Here is a 13,384-nt window from a genome sequence, read left to right on the forward strand (position 1 = left end):
TACGAAATCAAACTCACCAGTTTCATTCTAAATTATCTTTGAGTTATCTGATTTAACGTTATCAGATTTACCTACTGGTTTTGATACGAAATCAAACTCACCAGTTTCATTCTCAATTACCTTCGAGTAACCTGATTTATCGTTATCAGGTTTACCTACTGGTTTTGATACAAAATCAAATACACCAGTTTCTCACTTCACCGAATATCTGATTTTCAATCACTATCAGATTTCTACATGAAGCCATGCTATCAACTCAATAAAGTCCGTACCTGCGTCTTATTGCATCAACTATATGACTTTCCATGACTGCTGTAAATTTTCTTTTAAACCACCTACTGGTTTCAATTCAATAGAGTTCATACTCGAGTTCATACCAGTTTGTTATTGCATTATATTTTGGATTTCAGTTCACTATCAGATTTTTTTTTATCTCATTCTTCAGAAAGGTAGATAACTAATTTTTTTTTTTAATCAGCTCTTGACTAGCAATTATTCAAAGTTTAATAAAATTCAAATTCAATAGAATATTAGAGAGAATCATTAATGTGAATATGATATTGTAATTTATAATCATCATATCTCTAATTTATATTTGGATACGAAATGAGTCATTCCACCTTTTTCATAAATTGAGTACTTATAATCATCATCACAATTTTATCAGCTGTGATTTAAGTTCATTCGAAAAGTACCTTTATCATTCAAATGTTTTTTTTTTCATTCAACTTCAACTTCATTATTCTTCAGGGTATTGAAATGATTAAAATTATTTCGAATCATAATCTAAGCAAGACTCTAAGACTCAATTGAATCCCTTTTTCGTAAGAAAAGCTTCTATCAAGATATGCAGTCGTTTAAAGTGATTTATGAAGTAATGAAATATAAATCAAAGTACTCAACAACCAATTTAGAAAACAGACATATTCAGGTATTTTGCTATTCCAGCACTCTGTAATATTTTCACCATTAAACAGATTGGTTTTCGAACTTCTACACTAGCATATCATAGTGTGAATAATATGAAGATTAAGTCATGAAAGTTATATATTTCAATTCTTATTCAGATAATAGAAGACTCAATTGAAATTTTTTTGAAGCCGTTGAAGCAGGTAGATGTGTTGAATGATACCAGTGCGATACGTCATCTCTCGTGTTGTAAAAGAGAAAGTGGAAGAGAAAGTCGAAGTGAAAGTGTACACTAGCGAAGCTACGGAATTTTTGATTCCGTCTACGAAACTTCCGAAGTTTTTTGTAAGTTCTATAAGTGTATGTGTTATAGAGCGGAAATTCGTTCAAATTCAGTGTATTCAGTGTCGAGTCCAGATCCATTGATCGATGGTTCCACGGATATCACTGGTGAGTCGATTTATTTTTCTTATAGTATAGAAAATATATAACTTAGCCACATAGCTTAGTAGTAACATATTAGTGAGTATTTCCAATATTCATTATTACACAGAAATACCTCATATAGTTCAATACGTACAAAAAGCCATGTCGGAGGTCTCAGACAATGAGAGCTCCTACATGGAAGCTACGGACACCGAAGAATTCATCGATAGAGAAGCAGAGGAGCTTGTAAGGCTCAAAGAAGAGAATGAGCAATTGAAGGCTCAAATAAATAAATTAACTGAAACCGTAGCTCAGTTGGTCGGGGAGATACGCCTCTTGAGAGAGGAAGTTAATAAGAATAAAGCGCCTCAATCCCCTAGTTTTGCGGAAATTGCAAAACACATTACGGCACAGAAATCCCCCACATTTGCAGAAATTGCAAAGCCGGTAGCGGTCCCCAAAAATTCCTCCAAACAGGAAGTAGCTCCAGAACCGGAAAAGAAGAAAAATTTTGCAACTCAAGTTGCAAAAGCCCAGAACGCGCCACCCACAAAACGCGCGCGTAAAGAAAGTGCATCTTCAGACGAAGAGACCGCAAAAAAAGCAACGGAGATACCTAAAAAAGGTAAAATTCCACCCATCACGACGATGGGTACAGCCTCAGCTCAACAGAAAACCACTCCAGTGGAGGAGAGGAAAGAAAAAATCCCCCCAGTCACCCTGAGAGGTACGTCAGAATGGACGTCAATTTCCAACGCGTTAATGCGAAACGGAATTAAATATAGCAGAGCGACAACTGTGAAGGACGGAATTAGGGTCGTTCCACAAACCGCGGAAGACCACAGAAGGATGACGGACTCCCTTCATAAAATAAATAGGGAGTTTTATACTCTTCAACGGGAGGAAGAAAAGAAAATCTACGCGGTAGTGAGATATCTACCGCTGGATGCAGATATCCCGACGATCCTTGACGACCTCAAGGATCAAGGGATCGTCGATGCTGAGGTCATAAGAATGACCTCAAATATAACTAAGAGGCCGATGCCCTTATTGCTGGTTAAAACCCAGAATAAGGGTATCTTCGAGGTGAGAAGGCTCTACAACATGAACTGTGTTGTTGAACCTAAGAGAAGGACGACCGGGCCTGGACAATGTTATCGCTGTCAGCGATATGGACATGCCCAAAGTAGGTGCACTTTTCCATGGAGGTGCGTGAAATGCTCTGGTAATCACAGCTCCAAGGAGTGTACGCTTACCAGGGAGAACGAGGAGCGAAATGCCTCTTGTGTTCTCTGTGGAGAGCAAGGACATCCAGCCAGCTACAAGGGATGTAGCGAATGGAAGTTGGTCACTAAAAAGACCAAGAGATCGCCAAGATCGAACCAGACCAGCTCGAGGCCAACACAAAATACACCGAAGCCATCCCAAAACTCTTCGGAAGTGAAGAAACCCCAGGAAACTGCAACCAAAGTGGTCAAAGAGACGAAGAATCCAGAGAAAAAGACGGAAAAGGCAAAAACCGTCAAAAAAGCCGAAACCAGGAAAGGAATTTCTGGAATCACTGAGGAACTGGATAAGTTCACGAAAACCCTCCTCAGCACGATGATGCAGAATCTGGAGAAAGAGATTGAGAAGAAGATGCAGCAAATTATTAAGAATATTTATTGGCTGATACGACGATAAAGAACAATCTCTTAATCGTCTCTTGGAACGTCGAAGGATTGAGAGCCCGCAGACCAGAATTCGAAGAACTGATTGAAGAGAAGAGACCGGATGTCATAGCTCTCCAAGAAACAAGACTTAACCCCAACGTTCGGATAGCATTTCCCAATTACGATATCTACAGAAATGATAGACCTAACAGCACAGGTGGCGTTGCTATACTGGCTAGAAGGAATATGGATCACCATTTCGACCAAATATTCAATGGACAAGAAGTAGAAGCAATATCGATTATTGTGAATACTAATCGAGGACAAGTGAAGATTATTTCAACTTATAAATCACCGGATAAGGACATGCTGGAAGAGGATCTAAAAATGCTACTAGAAGGAAGACACCCTAAAATCATAATTGGTGATCTCAACTGCAAATCGCAGGAATGGAATAGTAGAGTGGAAAATACCAACGGGAGAAGACTGAAGATTTATGCTGAAAAACTTAATGCAGTTGTGATAGGACCTGATATACCGACCTACATACCAAGAGTAAATGGACTATCCGATGTACTGGACATTGTCGTAATGAAAGACATCACTGAAGAAATCAGCATTGATACAATAGAAGACGGAACTTCAGACCACAATCCCATAGAATTCATAGTGGGACATGGCCCAAGAAACGAAGAAGAGACACAAACCAAGGATCGCACAGACTGGGAGAAATATAAGAATTTACTTCAGGAAAAAATCACGGAAATTACCCAAATAAACACCCGGGATGAATTAGATGAAGCAGTTGAAAAATTGGAAAATCAAATAAAAGAAGCCTATGAAGAAGGCACCAAGAGAATAAGGAAACCAATTCCGAAACATTCACATGGAGATACGCCAAGGGATATAAAGGAACTTATAAAAAAGAACAGAAGACTCAGAAAAATTTACAGAACAACAAAAAGAGAAGAAGACAAGAAGAAACTGAATAAGCATAGCCAGATATTGAAAAATGCTTTAACAGAACTGCGTAATAACAGATGGCACCAGAGATTAAGGGAACTGAATACAATAGATCACTCGGAAAGCGCCGGGAGAAGATAGGATAACGAATTATATGTTGAAGAAATTGCCTAGAAAAGGCATAACAGCCTTGACGAATATAACAAACGGAGTGATGAGGACCGAATACTACCCAAAGAGATGGAGAACTGCAGAAATGATAGTTTTCAACAAGCCTGGAAAGGAACGGAAATTTCCTCAAAATTATAGACCAATCAGCCTACTATCAGCACTAGGAAAAATCGTCGAGAGGGTTATCGCTAAAAGGCTGAATGAGGAAACAGAAATGTTGAAGATAATTCCACCCGAACAATTTGGATTTCGACGAGAACATTCGACTGAACTCCAATTACTACGGCTCATAGAATACGTCACCGAAGGAATGCAGACCAAACAGGCCACAGGATTAGTTCTGATGGATATCGAGAGAGCTTTTGATAGAGTATGGCACGAAGGCCTAATCTACAAGATGAAAAAAGCAGGATATTCGACCAAGCTATGCAAGATTATAAGGAACTATCTGAGGAATAGAAACTTTTATGTGAAAATAGATGGAGCAACTTCTCAAACCAGACAATTGGAAGCGGGAGTGCCTCAAGGATCGGTACTTGGACCTCTGCTTTACGTAATATACGTCTATGATATCCCGAAGAATGCTAGAAATATGCTCACCTTGTACGCAGATGACACAGGAATAGCGTTCAGACATCGACGCCCAGAGATCATACACCGGAGACTGCAGGAAGCCATAGATGAATTACTCAAATGGTGCATCAAATGGAAAATCCAAATCAATGGAAGAAAGACTCAAGCAATATTACTGCAAAAGAGAAGATTGAGGCTGGAAGAAAACCTTGAAGTCGATGGAGAAGAGGTTGAATGGAAAAATGAAGCAACATACCTAGGAGTGACGCTTGACAGAGGACTTACATGGAAAAACCACATCAAATGTGCAGTTCATAAAACAAAAGCCGCAATGAGTAAACTTTATCCACTCATAGGCAGAAGAAGTCATATGAATAAGAACATCAAGTTGACGATGATTAAAACAATTGCGCGACCACAACTCACATATGGATCGGCGGCATGGGGCTTCGCAGCCAAGACCCACATCAAGAAAATACAGGCCACTTAGAATAAACTCCTTAGAATGGCGATGGACGTACCCTGGTTTGTTAGGAACAAACAAATCTACAAGGACTTGGAATGGGAACCAGTTACAGAATTTATGAAGAGAAAGGCGGAAAGGGTATTCGACAAAGCCAAACAACATCCAAATGAGGAACTACGAAGATTAGTCGACTATGATCCAACAGAAGAAGCTAGAAGGTCAAAAACCTACCACCGAAGACCGAGAGATCAATTAAGGATTTTAAGTAACCAAAGAAGAGCTTAACCTATAAAAGCTATGGGCAGCATACAAATATCAACACGACTATGATCGTGTGAGAGTCCAGAAACCATAACAGTCAACTGGTTAATAGGCAAAATGCCCGGAACCTATGAAGAAGCAGTTAAGGGTTTTTAGTGGGTCTCGAGCTCAGAGAGTGAGAATCCCCACACTGTTCCCCCTCAGGAGAGGGTGTGTTCGTCTGTTTTGCAGATTTTCCCCCTGCTACACCAAAAAAAAAAACCCGCCGAGGTAGTCATATTCTGAGAAAAAGTGTTTGCCGGACGATTCCAAAGTTTGCGTGGACTCGCTCATTCATGTTCGGTGATAACCCCTATAGAAGATCTACAAATCCTAAAGTTCGTGTGCTGAATTAAGCCAGGTAGTTAATATTTAGTACAATTAATATAGTGCAGATAATCCTCATTTTTTTGGTTAAGTTATTCATTTCCAAACGCGACCTGTTCTGGATTACTAAATTATTTGGCGTATGTACAGCGCCTTCATTGTCTAGTCGTATCATTTATTATAAAGGAGCAGGTACTTTTGTTTCGGATTTTGTATTCGAAGTATCTCCTGGAAAAACTCACAGTTGAAGAATTTATCGATGTCCGATACGAGTTCAGGATAATAGAAATGTATTTTTCAGTTTTAATTTTGTCACGATTTTTACTGAGCAAAAATTGAGACATTTAATGTATATTCATTACCTGTTGATATTTATAATCAAACCCGTAAAAATAAAAGTGCAACAGTAAGCCTCATACTTCGATACTTCCGATAGAAATTTAGTTTTCAGTGGTCGATTCGACAAAGTATTATATCAATTTCTCAGAAACCAAACCTTAAAATTTCATAGTTTTCGAATTGGGATGCTTCTGTTGAATTCCAGTTCGAAAGTTTCGATAGAAGTGGAGACTTCAGTGGTCGATTGGACAAAGTATCAAACCAATTTCTAAAAACATTTCTGAATTTTCACTCACAGTCTGAACCATAATCAATTAAAAAATTGAAATAAGCGATTTGCTCCTGGCTAAATTTTTTGCACTAATGTATCAGGAGCCAATCAGATGGAAGATTTTGTTGACCTACTGACAATGAACGAAAAATTGAACTTTTTGGTAAAATTTCGTTTTTTCTGGAATCTATATCAGAATCCTTCATCTGACGAATTCTTGAAAATCTTCAGAGTCTAGTGTATCTCTTGACATTTGTCGCTTAGACAAAGTATGAAACCAATTTCCCAGAAACTGATGGATCCATTCGAACCAAATCTTGAAATCGGACATAGTTTCCGAATTGGAATGCGTTTGTTGAATTTCTGTTCGACACTATCATTTCGAATGTACTTTTGAATGGTCGATCCGACAAAGTATCAGATCAATTACTCAAATATTGTATGATCAATTCGAACCAAATCTCATAATCCCACATAGTTTTCGAGGTGAACCGAAAGTTTTGGGCAATTGATAACCTACTGTGTAGAATGCATTTGTACCTACTGAAAGTAGGAATTTGAATCTACCGGAGGGGACTGAGATCGAGTTACCTCATCGTCGTTCAAATATCATAGCGAACTTCTTTAGCGATAGTAAGTTGTGGCCCTGAAAAGGACCTTTCGATAGATCGTGCTGCGAATTATTTACGATTTCTTTTCGGTTTTTTTCGGCAAAAGTACCGCTTGGATATTTGGTAAAACTCCACCCTGGGCGATAGTTACTCCAGAGAGTAACTTGTTCAATTCTTCGTCGTTTCTAATGGCCAACTGAAGATGGCGTGGAATGATCCTAGTCTTCTTGTTGTCTCTAGCGGCGTTACCGGCCAATTCCAATACTTCAGCAGCGAGATATTCCATCACGGCTGCCAGATAAACGGGTGCTCCCGCTCCTACTCGTTCGGCGTAATTTCCCTTTCGCAACAAACGATGGATACGTCCAACGGGAAACTGCAATCCCGCTCTATTTGAACGAGACTTCGCCTTGCCCTTAACTTTACCACCTTTACCACGACCCCGACATGATCAATGTATTAATCAACAGATACTAGACGTTGCTCGATTAATTTCCGTGACGATTTTGGTAGTCACATAGGAATACATTCGTGCATAATATTCATGCTATTTTCATTCCGCCAATTAGCGGGCGCCATCAGATAGACGCTCTAGAAGGGGCGTGTTCCTCTATATTGTCGAGTAGCATCCATTCATACTCTTACCCTAGAAATTTTATGATACTTAATCGAACCGACCGCTGAAATCTTCATTTTACAAGAGATGTAGATGCTGGAGTACCCCAAGGATCAGTACTTGCTCCTTGGGCCACTGTTCAACATAGGCTGACCACATTATCCAATGTTCAATGCGGACGCACCTGATCTATATATACAGGGCGAGTCTTTGAATCGTAAAAATATTTCAGCCGTGGATTCTTTAGATCCAAAGAAACACTTTTTTCCTGTACCATTTTTTCCGATTCAGCCCTGATAAGAAGATATAGACTTTTTAGGTTTTCATAATGAGCTGTGCCACCCCAGGAAAAGCAAAATTACCTTCAGAATAAGTAAATGAATCAGTGACCTCTGTGGATCTTTCAGAAAGAGTAGCATTCGGTCAAAAGTACCCAAGTTTTCGAATTTCACAAATATCTTTTATTTTTGAACTTCAAATTACTCGAAAACTATATTCCGAAATTCATTTCATTCGATAAAACCGTTTGTGAGAACTAGAAATAACATTTTTTCATATTTTTCAACGACCTGTACCTTTTGAACCGAGCCGATTCGGCAAAAACGGTAAAGGAAAAAAGTGTTTCTTTTGACCTCAAGAATCTACTGTGAAATATTTGTACGAGTCTAAGACTCACTCTGTATATGATTCCAGCTACACAGTTTCCTACAACGTATGGCGATAAAAAAAATCTATTTATTGAAAATAGAGGAATAATTGAAGTTCATTACAACACAAAAACGAAAATTTAATAATATCAATATAATGGCTGTGCATTACACTGTGGAATGAGAAGAGGGCTTCAGGCGTTGCTAGAGAAGCTTCTTCATTCCCAAAATTTGAATGTCTCAAATATTTGGTCAGGGAGCTGCTGCATTAAACAATTTTTTATGTTCGTAGCTAGAAATATGCCGTACAATATTTTTCTTCCTCCAAATGCAATCTGAATTGACCCAAACACTTCGTACAGTGGACTGCAGAATCAAATTTTGGGTTTTAAAAATGGAAATTCTTTCGATCTCCCATAAATTTGCACTTTCTTTTTTTTTAATATCCATCTCAAATAATCTTGGGGTTTCGCGGCATAGAGCCATATCAAAAGAATTCAGACCACTGAAAACAAGCTGCTACCATGTGCAATAGATGCACCTTGGTTTAGGGAAGGCTGATCCAAACAATTTCATGGATCAGTTCCGACCTGATCCGGTCCAGAAAAATAACTAGTCCAAAGATCAGTTCCAGTCCAGTTTCTAGTCCGGACATATTCGATAACACCGATAACACACGGTGCCACGATAGAATAATTTGCTTTTTAGTATCGTGACTCGGTGTTGTTGAGGTCTTCTTCCACACCTTTCTGTGGAAACTTGCCATTGGCGTTGCCATTCGTACGATAATTATCGTTTTGATTTTATTTTGATAATTATTTACCCAGTACCTACCATTATTAGATTTCAATTAAGCTTGAATGTCCGTAGATACTGAAATTTCAATGAATCTGTTTAATTATCGTCGTGCTTGTAGGCACCCTTTTTCACAAATTAATGTTTCATTCTGTAACACAGATACCATAAAACTAAAATCTACAACTTTGTCGGCATTCTTTATAACAGTTACGGTTCTTTTTATGGGACGGCTTCTTTGGAAAGAGCAAAACGCAGATATCCCACAAGCTAGGGTGAGAAAAAAAAATCTCCTCCAAAAACTCGTTAAGTATGAACGAACGGACTGATGAGAAAAACGAGGGCTTTCGATCGAAACCATTATCGGAAAGATCCGTTGAGGTGCCATGCTAGTGTAATATTTTTAACTTTTGATTATCTAATCTCGGTAACGGTAAGTAATAGAGAAAAACTAATTGTAGAATTGAAGAGAGCAAAACGCAGATATCCCACAAGCTAAGGTAAGAAATAATTTTTTCTTCTCTCAAAACTCGTAAAGTGTAAATGAACAAAACGAGAGCTTTAGGATGACACCAATATTGGAAAGATCCGTTGAGGTGCCCTGCTGGTGTAATATTACACCAGCAGGGCACTTTGAATTGTCTATTGATCATTGTATATAGTTGAGCAAAATAAACTAAGTGCTGAGCAAAACGAGGGCATAAAAATCGTTAAAGTTCTTTGAGGTGCTCTGCTAGTTTAATGCCGCACAGCGAGCTGACTCTGGGGGTCGCGATCCGAACCGAAGGGACTGGTACTCGTACCTGATTAACCCTTTTTTTAGATTCGATCGTAACCCGTGCGGGAGTGATCGAGTCGCCGATCTCGAAATGACCCAATCATTTCGATCATTCGGTCATATTCGAGTTCGACCCGCCTCCGTCTTCTGGATACGAACATTACTACAGAATTCGACTGACTGACAACATTAAATGTCTATTTTCTCAATAGATTGTTTATTTGACAAAAGATGGCAACTTTCATTTTCGCCCTATAGATGGATTGGTTGTTTTGGCATTGGTTGTAGGGTGTATCGCGTATCGCTGGTTGTCTATTCAAGAATAGGTATTGTAGCCTGTCGTGTCGAGATCGAAAGATATCATTAAGCGGAATTGAAGAGAAACTTTTCGAAAGAAATAAAATTCTACTAATTTAATGATAACAGAAACCTCTTGATGTAGGACGACGCAATTTTTGGCTACATTCAGTCTGAAAATGCTGGACCATTTTAACGATCGAATTCTTTTGTTCGATTTCAAATATGAACTCGGTTGGATTTCTTCAACAGTCAAAACTCAGATTCTGTGTCTGTTTCGTATTAAAGCTTGACACAGGATATGAGATGAAAATTCCGTAGTTGTTATATCTTACATCTAGCTCGAAACTTTGACGATATTTCTTCATTTCGGTTTCTTTTATGCGTGACCAATCTGTTTAAATATGATAAACAATAGATATCTTAGATTATGTATATAACACACATGATAGCAAAAAAAATTTCATGTGATTAGAAAATTTATATACTCACTAAAAATGAAATGATATTACCAAAAAGGGATAATAATAATACGTTATAATATTGAAGATTCATTCAAATCGTCATTGAATATCGAATGCATTCACATCATAATTGAACAAGTAACATTGTACGGAGCAACTGAAATTCAATTTTCAAGAATTCCAATGCAATATCTATGAACGAAAACGTGTCTGACAGAAAAAGGCAGCCACCTTCATGGCACACTAATCTAACAAAAAAATGCAATTTTTAAATTCAGAGAAAAAATTCGTATTTTGAAAATTGCCAGAATGGAGGTAAGCATCGGAATACCTGCGAAAAATATTCTAACTCTAAGTGCCTCATTATGAAGAAAGCACATGCCGACAAGATCCTTATTAATCTTATTGGCTAATTTTGGATAATTTATCACCTGCAATACAAACCAGACTAGGTAGGTGAAAGCACACAGGCACAAGCTGTACCTGCACGGACAAACCCTCTTGAGCTCATTATTAAGTGTCAATGATGATAATCTTTGTATTCAACATTTTACTTTAAGACGCATTTTGACAATGAAAATCTGTAACTACTGAGAACCCATTCATTCTATTCTCAACGATTTATTTAGATGCTCGGCCAGAATCACGATAAATTGAATGAATGAAAAAAAATTTCATGTCTACCATTATGAATAAGCTTCAAGACAAAATTTTTCTTTACGTTAATAATTCTTAATATATATGAAAATAGCCCAAGAAACTCGAAATATACATGTCACATTTGCCGATAGTAAACCTCGCCACTAAACCATTATAGATAGAATTTATAATTTCAAAGATTCAAAATTCCCAAAAATATTCCAGCCGGTTCAAAATATTTTTTAGGTTTCATAAAAATGTACCTATAGCTATAGCTATAGGTACATTAAGACCATTTCTTACACAACTACTCTGAAAATAAATCTCAAACATCTGGCAAAATAGAAAAATATTGCCACTGAGCGGGTTTGTAAAAACCCAAACGAAGTTTCAGCACCATCCCTTTTTTATGATTTTTGCCGAACATTCCAGTTGACGAATTTTGGCACCATCTGGAAGACATTTTGGGAAAAAAATTTTCGGTCCTTGCATCACAGATACAGATGAAGATCAGTTGCATCGTTATCTTCGACCTGTGAACTGATCTTCCGAGCCCTATTTTTTCGTTCGACGTTTTTGAAGTGATTTTTTTTTATTCTCGCTCTACTGAACCGTGCTTGTGTCATTGGAACTATATTGACTGTTAATATTTACACTGACATTCTGGTAGTGATAAGTTTGGAAGTGGTGGACAAATTATTTATTAATTTTTTTTTCTGCAAAAATTTCTCCTCCAAAAACTCGTAAAGTATAAATGAGCAAAACGAACGGGCTGATGAGCAAAACTTTCGATCGAAACCAATATCGGAAAGATCCGTTAAGGTGCCATGCTAGTGTAATATTACACCAGCAGGGCACGTAACGGTAAGTGGTAGAGAAAAACTAATTGCAGAATTGAGAGGAGCAAAACGCAGATATCCCACAAGCTGAGGTAAGAAAAAAAAAATTTTTTCTTCTCTGAAAACTCGTAAGGTGTAAATGAACAAAACGAACGGACTGGTGAGCAAAACGATAAACTAAGTTCTGAGCAAAACGAGGGCATAAAAATCGTAATATGTAGTTCTTTGAGGTGCTCTGCTAGTGTAATGCCGCTCAGCGAGCTGACTCTGGGGGTCGCGATCCGATTATTTAACCCTCAACTCCGGTCAAAATGGATCGTATCGTAACTATCGTATCGTATGTTTCTCTGTTTTCGCGGGACGAAGTAGTCTTCTTATTTCCGCCGTCTTGTATAGTCTCTCTTTGTTTGTATCGCTTTACTTCTGTTCATTCCATTATTTCTCTCATAATCAGTGGATTATTGTGTATTTTCATTTTTTCTTCCAGTTTTTCGTTCATTTTTTGTAGGTGCTCTTTGATTGTGGGATATTCTATATCTTTGTGGAGTTGTTCATTCGTGTGATACCACGGTGCGTTTAGTGTCAGCCTTATCGATATGTTTTGAACTCTCCGAAGTGTTCTCATGTTCCTTTCTGTTGTGTTCTTCCAGCTTGTGGCTGCGTATGTCATCGGTCGAAGTATCTAATATATAAAATTCTCGTGTCATAGTTTCCGTTACCATACTCCTCCGAAACGGCTTGACCGATTTTGATGAAATTTTTTGTGCTTATCCGGTATCTATGAGAATCGGCCAACATCTATTTTTCATCCCCCTAAATTTTTTATTTCATTTTTTGGACAAAATTTTTAATCTCTATTTTTTTATGATACAACATACAAAAATACATACAATCCTCAATTTTCACCCTTCTACGATCAACCCTTATTTTTTAATAGCCATTTTAGTAATTTAATAATTTTTTTTTAGAAATTACTAGGAAATTATTTATATGGCAAAACAACGTTTGCCGGGTCAGCTAGTTGTATTATATATCTTAGGCTGACCTAAGTTCAATGACGGACGGACCTGGTTAATGTGTATATATTTATATAAAGGGCGAGTCATTGAATCGTAAAAATATTTTACAGTAGATTATTGAGGTCAAAACATGTACCATTTTTCCGATTTAGCCTTGATAAAAAGATTGACATCGGGTTTCATAAAACTTTGATTGTCCGATCAACGATTTGATAGTCACTCGATCACTCAACCGAAATCACTGAGACCTTTCATTTCTTAATATAGCAATTGAGAATAATT

The 13,384-nt window shown here is 37.7% G+C and overlaps 1 protein-coding gene across 1 annotated transcript; it reads right to left on the minus strand.

Annotated features, from left to right (window-relative positions):
- Nucleotides 1–7,060: 7,060 nt before the first annotated feature.
- LOC123322884 (histone H2A-like) lies at nucleotides 7,061–7,447 on the minus strand (the record flags this gene model as incomplete). The annotated part of the gene is made up of 1 exon (XM_044910953.1): nucleotides 7,061–7,447. A coding segment is annotated over one exon (366 nt), but the record flags the coding sequence as incomplete, so codon positions are not given.
- Between the last annotated feature and the right edge of the window lie 5,937 nt (nucleotides 7,448–13,384).

This window comes from Coccinella septempunctata, chromosome 1 (assembly GCF_907165205.1).
Source record: "Coccinella septempunctata chromosome 1, icCocSept1.1, whole genome shotgun sequence".
Lineage (NCBI taxonomy): Eukaryota > Metazoa > Arthropoda > Insecta > Coleoptera > Coccinellidae > Coccinella > Coccinella septempunctata.